The sequence below is a fragment of the Carettochelys insculpta genome, chromosome 3 (genome assembly GCF_033958435.1).
Source record: "Carettochelys insculpta isolate YL-2023 chromosome 3, ASM3395843v1, whole genome shotgun sequence".
Classification (NCBI taxonomy): domain Eukaryota; kingdom Metazoa; phylum Chordata; order Testudines; family Carettochelyidae; genus Carettochelys; species Carettochelys insculpta.
The window spans coordinates 206588262-206604107 of NC_134139.1; the positions used below are offsets into that span (position 1 = coordinate 206588262).

The following is a 15846-nucleotide window of genomic DNA, read 5'->3' on the forward strand; positions in this document are numbered from 1 at the left end:
GTTCTTTTTTCTTTTAAATCAGAACAACATGGCACTTTTTCCCACAGCCCTCTTCCTCTCCCAGATTCTCTCAGAAAAATGTGTAGCTGCCCCAGAGGCTCTCTTTTTGAAAGAGAAGGCCTCATGATGCTGGATTTTTCGACCCCTGGCCTGTTGTTTTGAAGGAGCTAGGCTGTGTGGCTGGTCGCTATCGAAAGAGCGGATTGATTTTTTTTCAGTCCGCCTTTTTTTGTGTGGAGATCTTCCGGAAGACCTTCTTTCGAAGGATTGCTGTCGTGTAAATGTGGCCTAAGTGACCTTGTTTGTATATTTCCACATGGTATTTTCCAACTTCTCTTTTTCTAGCTTTAACTTTGAATGTTCTGGTTGTCTGATCTTCCCTTCTGAAATGGTAAGATCTGTTTTCCATTACATCAAACGTTGGCTCGCCTCTTTTCCAGACGAATGAATGGCGGCTGAGCTATGTCAACAAGGAGTTCTCTGTCTGCCCCTCTTATCCACCAGCTGTCATTGTCCCCAAATCAGTTGATGACGAGGCCCTTCGGAGAGTTGCAACGTTTCGCCATGGTGGCCGCTTCCCAGTCCTCAGCTATTACCATAAAAAGAATGGGATGGTAAGTCTTGTTTGAGTGCTTTCTGCACTTAAGGGGAGTTGGGTTTTTTGGGGCTGGACAAAAATCTAAGAGTCTTTTCCAAACTTTTGCTGTGTGTGTTGAAAAATAACATTATCCTGAAGGCTTTCAGTGCAACTCATAGAAGTGGACTCATTATCACCCCCCAGCTTATTCTGAGACCATCTTTTCACAGTCATTTATATCTAAAACTAGAAGATTTAACCAGTGCTGCCTGGGGTGGGGCTACAGTAGTGCGGGCCACCCACTGGCTTCTCCCATGGGCTGTGCAGCCTGGTCAGTGGCTGCTTCCTATGGGTGGCAGGGCCCATGGGCCACGGTGGCCATAGTGGGGACCATGTGGCAGCTGCTCCCCAGGGCAAGCAGGGAAGGGTGGTGAAGATGGTGCTGCAAGCTAGTGGCTGCTTTCTGGGGCTGGAGTGCGTACTGCCCCCGTGGTCATTCGTGAGTATGACTGTCCCAGCTTGCGCACTCCTCCCTTTCCATTTGATGGAAAACAGTCACATTCCAGGCACATCCCATTGTCCTGGCACAGCCAAACCCCGACCTTGCCTTAAGTTATGATAAGAAGAAGCTACATACTAAACATGGTGGTCCTAGCTCTTGCAGTTTAGGAGGAGTTCTTGAACAAATGGGCTCTCGGGTTGACAGACACAGACTGACAGATCCACAAACTCTAACTACGTAGTAGACAAGCCCAGGCATCTCCAGGTGTTGGAATATGGAGCTGCCAACCTAGGCTGGTGGGGACTGAAAGCTTTTCAGAGATTTGTTCAGTAGCGGGTAGGCAATGTTAGCTCCCAGTACAGAGCTGACATCCTCATGCTTGCACACCACCACAACTGGCGCTTGTTGGGCTGCCTGTGCCGACTGGCTATGTACCAAATGGCCAACAGAGGCTGCATTATCTTGTTACCCTGAGACACAGTCCATCCGGATACAATTGCGTGAATGAAGCTGGCCTTGCTTCTACTTATACTGCACCTGTTCTGTGAGTGAGCAGAGGACTCTCTTCTCCAGGCCTGTCAATGTGGCTTCATGAACCAGCAGCAAATGCTTTTGCTCTCTCACAACCCCCTTCTCTTTTAAATTGTCACAATCTGAGGCCCTGAGACCACTTTAAACCAGCCTCCAGGTGCATGTGATGACAAAATAATTCACCCAGCAGACAGGTTACTAGGTGATTCCTTGCTCTAGGATGATATGCTATTGAAGGCATGGTTTAGAATTAGATGAACTCGGGGCTGATCCACGATAGGTACTTCCTGCATTTCTATTTTGCTCAGGGTGAGGTAGCTCATGCCGTTGTCCGTCTTGGAGCTTCCACTCTCTTCGCTGTCGGAGGGGCAGAGGGGAATATTTCTCGAGATGTTTGCTCTTACTAGACATATGTTTCAGTCACTCAAATTGTAACGCTTGATGGTAATGGGAGCAAGTAGCTCTTGGGACCCTGCATGTGCCCCATTGCCCCATTTCTCTTCCTTTCCATGCCTGCCTAGATGGGGGCGAGCAAAGTTTTTAAGAGGGGGGGCCCACCTTTCATCCCTGCAATTTACAGCACCCCAATCAAAACACACAACACAACCCTGTCTAATGTTATCCAGACCAACAGAAACTTTGGTTATGTTCATAGAGAAAAAATAGCCCTTTCCGCACTTGTAAGAAAATAAGCATATAGAATGCAGAAACTTTATGAATTGGTCTACAAGGGGTTTTGGGATCAGGGTGGACCACAAGCTAAATAGGAGTCAACAGTGTGGCACTGTTGCAAAGAAAGCAAACATAATTCTGGGATGCACTAACAGGAGTGTTGAGAGCAAGACACGAGAAGTCATTCTTCCGCTCTACTCAGGACGGATTAGACCTCAACTGGAGTACTGTGTCCAGTTCTGGGCCCCACATTTCAAGAAAGATGTGGAGAAACTGAAAAAGAACCAGAGAAGAGCAACAAGAGTGATGAAACGTCTGGAGACCATGAGCTATGAGCGAAGACTAAAAGAACTGGTCTTGTTTACTTTAGAAAAGAGATTTAGAGGGGACATGATAGTGGTTTACAAGTACCTCAGAGAAGGGTACGAAGAGGAGGGAGAGAAATTGTTCTCTTTGGCCTCTGAGGATAGGACAAGGAGCAAAGAGTTTAAACTGTTTCAAGGGAGGTTTAGGCTGGACATCAGGAGAAACTTTCTAACTGGCAAGGTGGTTAAACATTGGGAATAAATTGCTCAGGGAGGCTGTGGAACCTCCATCAGAGGAGGGTATTTAAGAGCAGGTTAGATACCTAATGGGGATGGTCCTGTGGGGGCAGGGGACTGGACTCAATGACTTCTCAAAGTCCCTTCCAGTTCTAGCGTTCTGTGATTCTAATGACTTCTGGCATGCTTTGCTGTACCCTGGTCATTAGCTATATTTGTTTCAGCATCATCTTCAGGCTTTTAGTTGTCACTTGTACTGATGTTATGCAATAGCTTTAGCATCTGTGAAATTTTTCCTCCAGGCTGTTGTGGAGCTGTGGTTTCTTGGTCTTCCTAGAACCACTGAATAAATGTGCCTCCAAGGAAGGTGTCTGTATTGCATGGTTGACTATAGTGTTTCAAAAACAGCCTTGGTTAGAGACTAACTGGCAAATCCTCCTTCAGGAATCGTTTCAGTGGGAGTCAGAGGTTGCGAACAGCGTGGGCTAGAAATCATTACATGAAAACTAAGGAGGAGGTCTGAGGCTCTTTCTCCTGAAGAATAATAATTAAGAGGTCAGGAATAATTTTAATTTAGTGGTCAGCAGTTTCCCTCTGATTTTTTTTTCCCATCCATTGGCAGAATAAATGTTATCACATGCAACAAGGCATGTGCAGATATGCACCGCCGAAAGAAACATGCTGCCAGCTGTGAATGGTTGCGGGCACTGAAAATCAGCTGGGTGACACCTGAATCTCTCCTGGGTGGCTGCCCAAGCGCTCAGCTTACAGGGCACACTGGTGGTCAGACATATGGGCAATTAAAGATATGGGTGGAATTGAAGGGCGTAGCCACACGGAAGGGGGAACAAGTGTTTGTAGCTGAAGTGGGAAGAGAAGTAGAGCACTAGGGGCAGGATTTCTCAGAGAGCAATCTCTGCTGCAGGGGTCAGCAACCCCTGGCGTGGTACGTGAACCGATTTTCATCAGCGCACGAGCTGGGAGCTCAGCTGGGAGCTTGCTCAAAGCCATGCCGCCTGTGAGGTGACAAAAGGCCAGTTGATGCTACCAACCACCACCTAAGCGGTAGAGCTCTGCTTCTTTATTTATGAACGAAGCTGTTGTAAGCAGGACTGTTAGTGACTTTACAAAGTATCTCTGGACCTGGGACCATACATAGAAGTCAAAAGGTCAAATTTTGGCCCTCCGCCTAGGAGAGGTTGCTGACCCTTGCTCTATTAAATAGAGCTCTTCAGCTGTTTCAGCAGCTAAGAGGGCCAGGGAGTGGGAAGGATGGTGAGCAGAGAAGCCCAGGCATGGCTGGTGCAAGTCCATGGATGACCTAGAAGAGCAGTTTTGACTTGGATCCCGAAGTTGCTGGAAGAGGAGTTGAAGGCCGATGTAAGGAGTTAACAGCACTGCCGTGATGCAGCTGTGAAAGGAGAGCAGAAGCCCTGTTGGTGAGCAATGTTTAGAACTAAACTGACCAAAGCACTACCAGATGGGTTGCTCCCTACAATAAGCCACTGGTAGGGGCCCAGACTAGACAACCTAATGGCTTTCCCCGCTTCTGAGTCTCTTTGTTCTCGTAGGCAATGATGCGGAGCAGCCAGCCGCTCACAGGTACTAATGGGAGACGGTGCAAGGAAGATTCAGCACTTATTAATGCCACCTTGAGGGCAGGGAAGCGTGGCTACATCATTGACACCCGTTCCCTGAACGTTGCCCAGCAGGCCAGAGCCAAAGGAGGCGGCTTTGAACAGGAAGTTCAGTATCCTCAGTGGAGGCGAATTCACAAGTCTATTGAGAGGTAGGTGAAACAGGGTGGTCGGGCATCATGTAGCCACTTTCACACTGTCTCGAGGGATTGGTTCCCAGGGTCAGTGAGTCTTAAGACCTCTCAGTTGCTCTGAGTCAGACTGCTGGTATGGGGTTCTTAATCCAGCACCAGTGGAGGGTAGATATAACAGAGCTGTTCTCCCTCCCTGAATTTGCTCCTAGTGACTGGAGTATAGAGATGTTAGCTGGTGCAGGAACTGGCTGCAGTAGTTATACACTAGCAGGGAGTTGCCCTATGGTAGAGGAAGCCTTGCTGGCCATTTGTGGCCACAGCTGAGAGGCTGATCTCTTAAGAATCTCAGCTTAGGATCCTGCACTAATGCAGCTCCATTGTAGCATCACGAGAGCAATAAACCCGAACAACCCAGGGCAGGCATGACCTGGGAGAACTAAGGGAAGGAACTGAACCGTTATGAGTTGTTGCCATGTTTTTGTAGCTCTTGTGAGCAGCAGCACTTGATGTTAGTTTTACAAGCAGGCCTGAGCAATGGTGTATTTTACTTTGTGTCCATTTCTAAACAAAAAATAAATGTTGCTATCTCTGCTTATTAATTTCTTGGGACCAAATCTTTTTTCTATCAAATTGTAGTATGCTCTCTTCTTTCCCACACCCCTTCATCCTCTTATCTTCCCATCACCGCTTTCTCTTTCTTTTAGTAGGTGTTAAGCCTTGTGGTGTTTAAGTGTCCCATGGTCAGTAGATCTGTAACTTCAAATGTGCCTTAAGATAGCACAGCAGCAAGAGGATTGATGAGAAACATTTAGTTCAATCTAAAGCACGCTGAGCTTAACAACTTAAGTCTCAGAAATGAAACTCATAACAAATGTACTTTATATTTACAGAATCTTATTTTATCGTTGTACATAGTTTGTCTTATTTAAAGACATTTTACTTCAATGGTGATTGTAGTAAAAAGAGCAGCGTGGGGTTCTATGTGTAAGACAATGATGTTCAGGTCATATCTTCTCAACTTGCAAGTAAACACTTGTTTGTTTATACTACTGTCTTCAACAGCACCCATAATATAGATGTTGCAACTGGAACTTGAACAAGTGTGTGCAGTATGTTCCAGACCAGTGTTTCTTAACCTTTTTTTTTTTTTTTTTTTTAAAAGGAGTACTTTATTTAAAAAAAAAAAAAAAATCCCCAGGCTTCTTTCACGTACCCCTCAAGGTACACTTACCACAGGTTGAGAAACGTGATCCGAAGGTACTCTGAGGTCTTGAAACAAGTGCCAATCAACCTTTCCAGATAACTGTCCCCTTTGCGGGGGTCTGATTTGTGTTGCATACCACCCAGTTACACCTCACTTAAAAACTACTTACTCACAAAAACATGCAAAAAAAAATCACAGCAGAATAGTACTGAAAACTTGCTGACTTTCTGCCATCAAATAAATGAATTGGAATAGAAATATTGTACTTATATTCCAGTGTAAGGCATATGAAGCACTACAAACAAGTCATTGAGTGAACTTTTAGATTGTACTGACTCTACTTGTGTTTTTTATATACCCCATTGTAAAACTAGGTAAATCTCTAGATGAGTTGATGTGCCCTCTGGAAGGGCTTGATGTATCTCCAACAGTACACATACCGCTGGTTGAGAAACGCTTTTCCAGACTACAGTCACGCTTTTTCTTGCTAGTGTAGATTCAGCCATGTCAACTGGAATAAAAGGTAGTAAAAACGTATGTAGTCAGCGGTGTTAGTGGATGTAACAGAAAACACATAGGGTGCAGATAAATTAAGTAAGACAATGCTGTGTATTTTGATGGGACATTTGAGAGCAGAATGCTCCTTTTAAAGAGTAGAATTGCCCCAGTTTAAGCACTAGGATTTTTCTAGGGTGATAAAATGTGACTCATATGCAGTAAGATGTGTTGAATAAGAGATTATCGCATTGTTGTAGTCATGCTTCTTGCCATAAAATCTCTTGACACGCTAATGCTTACATTTATATTTTGATGGGTGTTCTTGTAGGGATGTGAGCATGGTGTAATTGCTTCGGTAATATTGGTTCTGGGCTCAATCACCTTTGCTTTCCCCAAAGGTACAGTATTCTGCAGGAAAGTCTCATCAAACTTGTGGAAGCTTGCAATGATCAATCGCATAACATGGACCGCTGGCTTAGTAAACTAGAAGCCTCCAACTGGCTGACTCACGTTAAAGAGATACTGACTGCTGCTTGTCTGGCCGCACAATGCATTGACAGGTAAATACTAGCTCCATTCTTGGTCATTATCTGTGGTGCTGCTTGTTAAATATTCCTTTATGAGACAGCAACAGTGTTTTCCAACAGTGTTCTTCCTTGCTTATTTGCATTTCATTGTCATCATCAAGAAAAAGCTCTGTGATAGGTCAAATCTAGTTTTTATTAATACAAGCAGAGCGAGGCATCATAACAATAACAGACATTAGGTCACCTAGTCGAGATTGTGTCCTATGTCATCTCGTGTTTTGTCCAGTTTAACCTATATCACCAATAAAAAAAAGTTAAACTAGAGTTTCAACAACTGAACTAGTATTGAGAGACACATTACAGGGAAGCTAAACTTGATCCTGTTTCGATCATGAACATACATGTTCTTTACTCAACGAACATCCTTCTTATTGCGCTAGTCCACTACCCAGTCTGATTTTTAAATGGCTAAAGCAACGGGACTTCCATCACTTCCCTTGGCTTTTTCTCCACAGTTTAATATATCTCATTTTTAGGAAGTTTTTTCATTAGTCCAGCCAAATTTATTTCATACTCCTTTCTGTAAATCTAAGCAGTTGTTCTCCTCTCTTTTAAAGGATCCTGATCTTTTTAACTTGTCACTTAGCCAATCTCTTTCTATTTGTTGACGATGATTCCTGAAAAAAAATTTCCCTCCCTTAACCAGTTTTTTCCTCATATCAAAATTTCCTCTGGTGTACTTGGTCTCAAGGTGAGCAGAAGTGAACGTAGAAGTCTGGCTGTGGCCTTTTCACAGCTGTATGGAAAGGGCTCATTTTCTCCCACCTCCTGGGAGCTAAGTCCTCTCTGAAAACAGGAAAAAAACACTCTTTGCAAATCTGCTGTCTGAAATGTTAATACAGTTTGGCTAAGAAAATGGCGGTCAACTACTGAGACATGATGCTGTTAGGTATACAAAGGCTATGAATTCAAGCTGGGACAGGTGCAAAGAAGGGCACTGAAATGAGGTGAGCAATGGAGATCCTGCCTTATGAGAAGGGATCCCTGACTGCTCTCTCTCTCAGAGGGGTGAATGCCAGGGAAGGAGAGGGGTTTTTAAGTTACGGGCCAATGTTGGCATAAGAACAAATGGATATTAACTGGCCATTAAGAAGTTAACATTGAAGATGTTAGATGAAGGTGCCTAATCAGAGGCGTGATGCTCCGGAACAGCCTTTCAGGGGTGTAGTGAGGGCAAAAAAAGAACCTGTTTCACAACCGAGCTGGGTAAATTTATTGGGGCAGAGGGGTTGGTATGATGAGAGTGCCTACAATGGCCCACCCACAACTGCTGTTTGCAAATATCTCCAGTGACTAAACCTGGGGCGCCAGATGGGGAGGATTCTTAATTGGCACAAAGCATTCTTTCCCAGGTGTTGGACTATTGCATCTTGCCCATGTGGCCTAACTGATGGCCATATATTGGGTTGGAAAGGAATTTTTCCTCCAGGAGTTTTTCCCTCAGATTGGCAGAGACCCCTTGGGAGTTTTCAGCATCTTCTGCAGTGGAGGGCATGGGTTACTTACTGGTTTGGACTAGAGCGCATGGTGCAATTAATGTGCAGTCTTTAAATCAAGGTCTGAGGACTCCAGTCACTCAGCTGGAGGTTATGGACCTGTTACAAGGGTGGGTTAGTGTGGCTTGTGATGTGCGGAAGGTCATATTAAATTATTATGATGGTCCCTTCTGGACTTTGAGTCCATTAACCCTGGTCAGTGACGCAAATGGATTGCACCAAAACCATCAAATCATGCCACTTGCTTGCTGCTGACTTTCTGAGGAAGGCCAATAACTCCTTTACATTGAGTGCAACTCATAACTTCTAGCAGATTAAAAAAGGCTGTTTTCATAGAGTTGATGTGGGACAACTCAATTTCTGTACTGTCAGTCCTGTTTGGAAGCTAGCCGCTACTTTTGAGTACTTTTGGGCACTGAAGTTGTAGACTCCCCTTACAAGGAGTGGTGGGAGGTAAGTGTCTGCATCCTCTTGCATCTCTGGGACAAAAGATGAAAAATCAGAACACTACTGTGCTAGTTTTTCATTCTAGAGGGAGCACATAGACATGTTCATTAGACTTTGCATTTACGGAGTGGGGTAGAAGAGGAAGGTAATCAAGTTGCTCTTGCCCTGAAACTACTGTAAACCAAACTGAAAAAAATTATACTTGGGCTAATTTATTCATAGCTGTATCACCCCAATTCCTTTTGGATACCCTGTGTGAATTATAGATTCTTTGATAGGATAACAAGACTTGTGGATAAAGGGGAAGTGGTAGATGTGGTATACCTGGACTTTAGTAAGGCATTTCATGCAGTTTGCAGGACCTTCTTATCAGTAAACCAGGGAAATGCAACCTAGTTGAGTATGTAACTGGTTGGGTAACCATTCACAGAGAGTGGTTATTAATAGTTCACGGTCATGCTGGAAGGGACTAACAAGTGGGGCTCCAAAGGGGTCAGTTTTGCAGTCAATTCTGTTCAGCATCTTCATCTGTATTTTAGACCGTGACAGAGTACACTTATCAAGTTTGCAGGTGGTACAAAGCTGGGAGGGGTTGCAGGTGCTTTGGAGGATAGGGTCAGAATTCGAAATGGTCTGAGGAAAATAGGATGAAGAGCAATAAGGATAAATGCAAAGTACTTCTCTTGGGGACGAACACTCAGTTTCACGTATACAAAATGGGAAGTGGCTGTCTAGGAAGGCGTACTGCAGAAAAAAATATTAGGGTCATAGTGGACCTCAAGCTGAGTGTGAGTCAACAGTGTGACATGTTGCAAAAAAAGCAAACGTGATTCTGGGATGCATTAACAGGAGTGTTGTGAGCAAGACGCGAGAAGTCATTCTTCCTCTCTGCTCGGTGCTGATTAGACCTCAGTTGAGTACTGTGTCCACTTCTGGGTATCACATTTCAGGAAAGATGTGAAGAAGTTGGAGAGGGTCCAGAGAGGAGCAACTAAGAGGATTAAAGATCTAGAAAATCTGACAGGTGCGAGAAGGCTAAAAGAACTCGGTTTGTTTAGTTTGGAAAAGAGAAGTCGGAGAGAGGATATGACAGCAGTTTTCAGGTACCTAAAAAGGTGGTTACAAGAAAGAGTGAGAAGAGTTATTCTCCTTTGTCTCTGATGATAGGATAAGAAGCAATGGGTCTAAACTGCAACAAGAGAGGTTTAGGTTGGACATTAGGAAAAACTTCCTAACTGTCAGGGTGGTTAAAGACTGGAATAAGTTGTCGAGAATGGCTGCAAAATCTCCATCATTGGAGATATTTAAGAGTAGGTTGGATAAATATCTAACAGGGATGAATCTAGATGGTGCTTGGGCCTGCTGTGAAGGCAGAGGACTCGACTTGATGACCTCTTGAGGTCCCTTCCAGTTCTAGTGTTCTTTGATTCTATGACAGCATTCCCGTATACACCGGCTATGTCTGTGTGTTGTCTGCTTCAAACTAGCAGCAGAGCAATTATGTCATATCAGCACCTGCACTTGGTCGATGGATTGTTCTTCTTTACAAACCGTTTATAGCTCAGTTTAGGCCTTTGTACATGAAGAAATAGAGCCAGCAGTTAGCTTTCTTGTACAAAGAGCTGTAAGGGTGTTTGCACAAGTCAGACAATTCTTCCATGTTTTGGGAAAGGAAGATGCAGTAAGACGATTGTAAATAACGCCACTGGAAACGTGAAGGAGAATCTTGGTGTGATATTTAGAGGCATTTGGGTGATTGTGTTGTTGAAGCCCCTCCCTTCCCCCAAAAAAGTTTTTCTGAACGCCCCAGGGGGCTGCGCCCCAGTTTGGGGACTGCTGATGTAGAGAATATTCCAATGTCACTAGAATTTCCTTAGGCTTTTCTCTTGCTTTATGGTTTCTGATCCATCAGTGCAGAGAGGTGGGTGATAGTCATTACACAGGCAGAGGAAAACATTCAACAGAAATATTTCTTGTGTCTTTGTAAGCCAGGCCTGCTTACATATTGCCCAACCAATTTGTGGTTCTACTCGGTATTGTTGTAGCTTCTAAATACCCTAGTTGGGAGCACCAAGCATTTTAGATGCTCTGCAAACACCCAAGAAAACATGGGCTTCCCCATTTCGATTCTGATGAAGAGGTTTCCAAGTAGCCTACTCTTTTCAGCACAATTTGAGAGGCCTAACTGAGCATCGTAGCTTCCTAATCCATTTTCTAAGGGAGTTGGGATCCGTCCTTGTATCCTGTCAGTTTAATAGGTTGGAGCCTAAGTGGATGGGTCTGGGGAGACCTCTTCTGTGTGTGAGACAGGTATTCTGGATTCCCAAACTGCATAGCCAGAAAGTCTGCTAAATCCTTAAGTGACATGGAGCAGAGAGAACTCTGCTCTGGGGCTGGAAAGAGCATATTGGTATTTTTTCCCTTGCCTTGATAGAGTCTAAGTGGGAAGTAAGTGATGGTAGAGGGCTGCTAAGGCATCTAATGTCATCTAAGCCCCTGGCAGTTATTCGGACGTGTGCTCAGAGCCTGGAGTTACCTGCTTCTTGTATATTTCTGTGCCTGTTCATGGCCTCCTGAATTTTCTCCCAGGGAAGGAGCATCAGTGTTAGTTCATGGGACTGAAGGAACTGATTCTACACTCCAGGTAACGTCTTTGGCCCAGATCATCTTGGATCCAAGGTGCAGGACCATCCGTGGCTTTGAGGCTCTTGTTGCAAGGGAGTGGCTACAGGTAAGAGATGCTGTCTGTCCAGTGCCAAGAAAAATACACACGAGAAGCAAAAGGAGGTGTGCCTAGATCAAGACACTCACAATGAGTTGTTCAATAGGTAAACTGTGATAGGGCTGAAAGCCTCAAAACACATTGGACCTCCTTGTGATGGACATGGTATAAACTTGATAAACCACCATCCCTTATTGGCTGTATTGATATCTGAGGCACCGATGTAACCATCGCCCGTTGTCTTTCTGCCAATGGAGTATCGTGTTAGCTGTCCGTTCCCATTGGCTCTGAGAACGATCTGGTTTGTGCACTCAAAAATGTGAGGCTTTCCAAGCCCTTCTTCCATGTCCAGAATAGTGCTGCATTTGTAAATTTAACGACTAAGTCTGCTCTTCATAGTTCGTTGCAGCTTGTGTTCTCAGCCGGGCACTTTGTCTAGCATGCTCAATAATTTCACAAGCGGCTAAATTGTCATCAGGGCAGATTCCTGTAGTCACCTGAAAGGTGGCATTACTTACAGAGCTTTAGTATCACTGGGAAGTGCGGCAGCCTTATCACTGGCAAATCACTTCAGATAGCTTGAAGCTTAATTGTATGTATTACGTGATAGTGTTGTACTGAAAAGCACTGCATGGCGTCTTTTCAGGGGAAAAGGCAAAATGCCGCACTTATTGGTAATACACATGTAGCAGTCAACACTTATCATATGCATATGGTATATCCCATTCCCATTCATACACACACACAAGCACCCTCCTGTCTTGTTGCTGTTACCAGTAGTTGCTCCCCATAACTGCACTGGCGAGGTGAGTTAGATGGGGGAGGGGTGGAGCCGGGCTTCTGCCAAGCCGGATCTGTGCTCCAGTGATGACAAGACAAAACCCAGGGTCCCTGTGCAAGACGCCTTCATTTATACAGGCCTCTCTCTCAGGCGGGTTGCCACAAGTCAGCCAGCTCATGCATATGCATCATCTGGGAGAGCAGCCTTAAGAATATGCATTTAGCACCTTCTTCTGGGTGGTGCTTCCAAAGGCAGCACTTGCTGGTGACTCCCAAGGTGTCCATGTGTCCAGTCTTCTTTCAATGGGCCCCATTGTTCTCACTGGTCTTGGGTCTTCCTTCTCCATATCTGGAGGTGCTTGTCTTCCATGCCTTTCCATTCTCACCTCGTTCACTCAACAGGGCAAGCAATGAAGCAATCCAAAAAGAAAGGGTACAGAGAGTTTTGTCTTTACCTTCCCTACTTCTAGGAACTGTTCTACAAAACAGAACTTAATTTCTATAGAACGGGGCTTAATACAATGATACATGAAATGACTTGACAATATTTAAAAACTCCAGTGAGAAGAGAGTTAAAACAGATGTATCTACAATAGTACCACGAAGAAGTGGGACACAGTATCACAGAGAAATAGTTTTGCAGAAATCTTTTGCTGCCCGCCTGTTGCTTTTTGTATAACCTGCTCTTTGTGTCTTGCTTTAAGGCTGGTCACCCATTTCAGCAGCGCTGCGCTCAGTCCGCATACTCCAACAGCAAGCAGAAATGGGAGTCTCCAGTGTTTTTGCTCTTCCTGGATTGTGTGTGGCAGATCCTTCGTCAGTTCCCTTGCTCTTTCGAATTCAACGAACACTTCCTTATCATGCTCTTTGAACACGCCTACGCCTCCCAGTTCGGCACGTTTCTGGGCAACAATGAAAGTGAAAGGTTGGTGAGGAGAAGGGTTCAGCGCTCCTGGAGGTCAGGCCGTATCCGCTTAAAGATGTTCTGTCGGTCTGAAAGAGGGAGTGGCTCTAGTTGTCTTAGTTTTGAAAGCCCTTAGCTGTATCTTTAAAGATCAAGGCTATTTCAATCATCTTCCCTTAAAAGCAATGGAAGTTCTGTCTGTGGTAATATCTGGCTCCGAGCACTATGGTATGTGAGCACTACGCAATCTTTAATCAATTTCTCTGATGACACGCTGGTGAGGTAGATCAGGACAGTTATCCCCATTTTACAGATGGAAAGCTGAGGGCCTGCACCACCAAGGCCTGGATGCACGAAGGAGTTTCGGGGCTGAAGTCTGTTTTAGACTTCACTGCAAAGCACAAAACTCCTCTTGAACACTTTAGGCACCTAACTTACTCAAATAAGTTTTTGCACTAAAAGGTCCCTTGGCACCTTTTGTTTTGGCCTCTGGGCACATGTGCCACTGCTTTGCTCTAGAAGTCCAAATGCCTTTCTCTTGTCTAATGGCTCTGAAGCTTCCCAAACCTGGGGAATATGGGCTTTCAGCCCCCTAAGTCACATGCGAGGCCTCCTCCGGTCGATGTGTGCAGAGTACCAGCTGGATCGGGGTCTCAGGTGCGGGGATGGGACTTCCCTTGTAACTTTTAACCCAGTGATTAGTTTACATAATTTACCCGCCTGGGCAGTGTCAGAAAAGCCCGAGCTCAAGTCCTTTCTCTGCCTGACGGGAAGAAGGGATTTGAAGACAAATGTGCTGCCTCTTAGATAAGTTCTGGAGCACTGGATAGTGGGATATTCTGATGTGGGGCCCACTCAGGTCTCTTTTGAAGCTGTTGTACAGTGAGTGGATAAAGAGTTCTGGATCCCCCGTGAGTGCTATAACCACCAGAATGAAGGGCCATGCTCATACTTGTGTATACTCTCACCCCGCTGCCCCCATGCCTGCAGTGACTCTTCGGGGCAGTAACACAAGCCTGAGAGCAGCTCTGTAGCCTGGTAGTAACATCACTCCTCTAGGATGCCGTCTCCCTGTTCCACTGACTAATCACCCTGAGCGGTGGCTTTTGTGATGTGCAGGCTGAGGCTCCTGCCAGGCACTGAACTCAGTCTTTGTGAGTTGCAGTGATTTTTACAGGCACCTGTGGTGCTGTGACACCGAGAATCGTTGCAGCAGACAACTCCTGTGCTTCCAGACCAGGCCAACAGGCGGGAACAGTATGGGTAACTCATCCCAGCTCTCCCAAGTGCTAGTGCAGTGCCCGAACCTCTGGGCCTGTGGTCAGCTTGAGTTCTAGAGGAGGTAGTCAGTAGCTTTGATTTATGTGGCCTCTGGCATGCAAAATGTCCCAAGTCTCTCTAATAGGTTAAGTGCAGAGGTGGCTGTGACCCAGCCAGGACAGGATCACACACTGTAAGCTTTGACCTGTTTGTCAGAGGCTGGGAATGGGTCACAGGAGAGGGATCACTCAACCATTCCCTATTCTGTTCACTCCCTTTGGGGGACCTGGCACTGGCCACTGTTGGCAGACAGGACCGTGGGCTAGATGGACCTTTGGTCTGACCCAGCGTGACCGTGCTTATGATTCCCTGTGTGTGTTTGACAGAAAACAGTCTCTGTCAGGTAGCATGTGCTTTGGTGCTTCCTGCCACAGGAGGGACCCTGTAACCAGTTCTAGTTGTAACTCACTTTCACTTACTCTGAGAATTGTGTTATGATGCAGCATCTGCAGAACACACCTCTGACGCACGCGCGTGCGCGTGCACACACAGTTGTTGAAGAGTGAAGATGGCTGATTTCTGCCTCCACTCACAAATAAGCTCTTTTTTCTGCCCTCTTGTTTGGAATTAAGTAAAATTGTCCCTGCAGAATGAAGGAACTTGGCCTACAAGTCTGACCCTTCAGGATTAGGAGCATTGTCAGCAGATCTGGAGAAGTGGTTATTCCCTTTTATTTGACCCTGGTGAGGCCACATCTGGAATAGTGTGTCCAATTCTGGGTTCCCCATTGCGAAAAGGGTGTGGAAGCATAACAAGGGCAGGAGATGGATGGCAGGAGATAAATCACTTGATCATTGTCTTCTGTTCTCCTTCTCTGGGGCACCTGGCATTGGCCACCGTCGGCAGATGGGATGCTGGGCTCGATGGACCTTTGGTCTGACCCAGTATGGCCATTCTTATGTTCTTATGTTAAGCATTGGAGAAGGTCCAGCAGAGGGCAACAGAAGCGATTAGGGGGCTGGAGTACATGATTTACAAGGAGAGGCTGATGGATTTAGGCTTATTTAGTCTGCAGAAGGGAGGACTGAGGGGAGATTTGATAGCAACCTTCAACTATCTGAAGGGGGATTACAAAGAGGATGGAGGGAAGCTGTTTTCAGTGGTGACAGATGGCAGAACGAGGAGCGATGGTCTCAAGTTGCAGTGTGTGAGGGGTAGGTTGGGTATTAGGAAAAACTGTTTCACGAGGAGGGTGGTGAAGCACTGGAATAAATTACCTAGAGAGGTGTTGGAATCTGTTTTTTAAATCCCAGCTTAACAAAGCACTGTCTGGAATGATTTAGTTGGAATTGC

The 15846-nt window shown here is 45.4% G+C and overlaps 1 protein-coding gene across 4 annotated transcripts in view; it reads left to right on the forward strand.

The window, feature by feature from the left end:
* The window catches only part of MTMR9 (myotubularin related protein 9), a 75510-nt gene that overhangs the window by 15953 nt on the left and 43711 nt on the right, over window positions 1–15846 (forward strand). For all 4 annotated transcript variants that reach the window (XM_074991488.1, XM_074991485.1, XM_074991487.1 and 1 more), the window contains exons 4-8: window positions 441–614; window positions 4396–4613; window positions 6696–6857; window positions 11417–11558; window positions 13034–13254. In XM_074991488.1, coding sequence (XP_074847589.1) covers window positions 441–614; window positions 4396–4613; window positions 6696–6857; window positions 11417–11558; window positions 13034–13254 — 917 coding nt within the window. The remainder of the gene's footprint in view (window positions 1–440; window positions 615–4395; window positions 4614–6695; window positions 6858–11416; window positions 11559–13033; window positions 13255–15846) is intronic.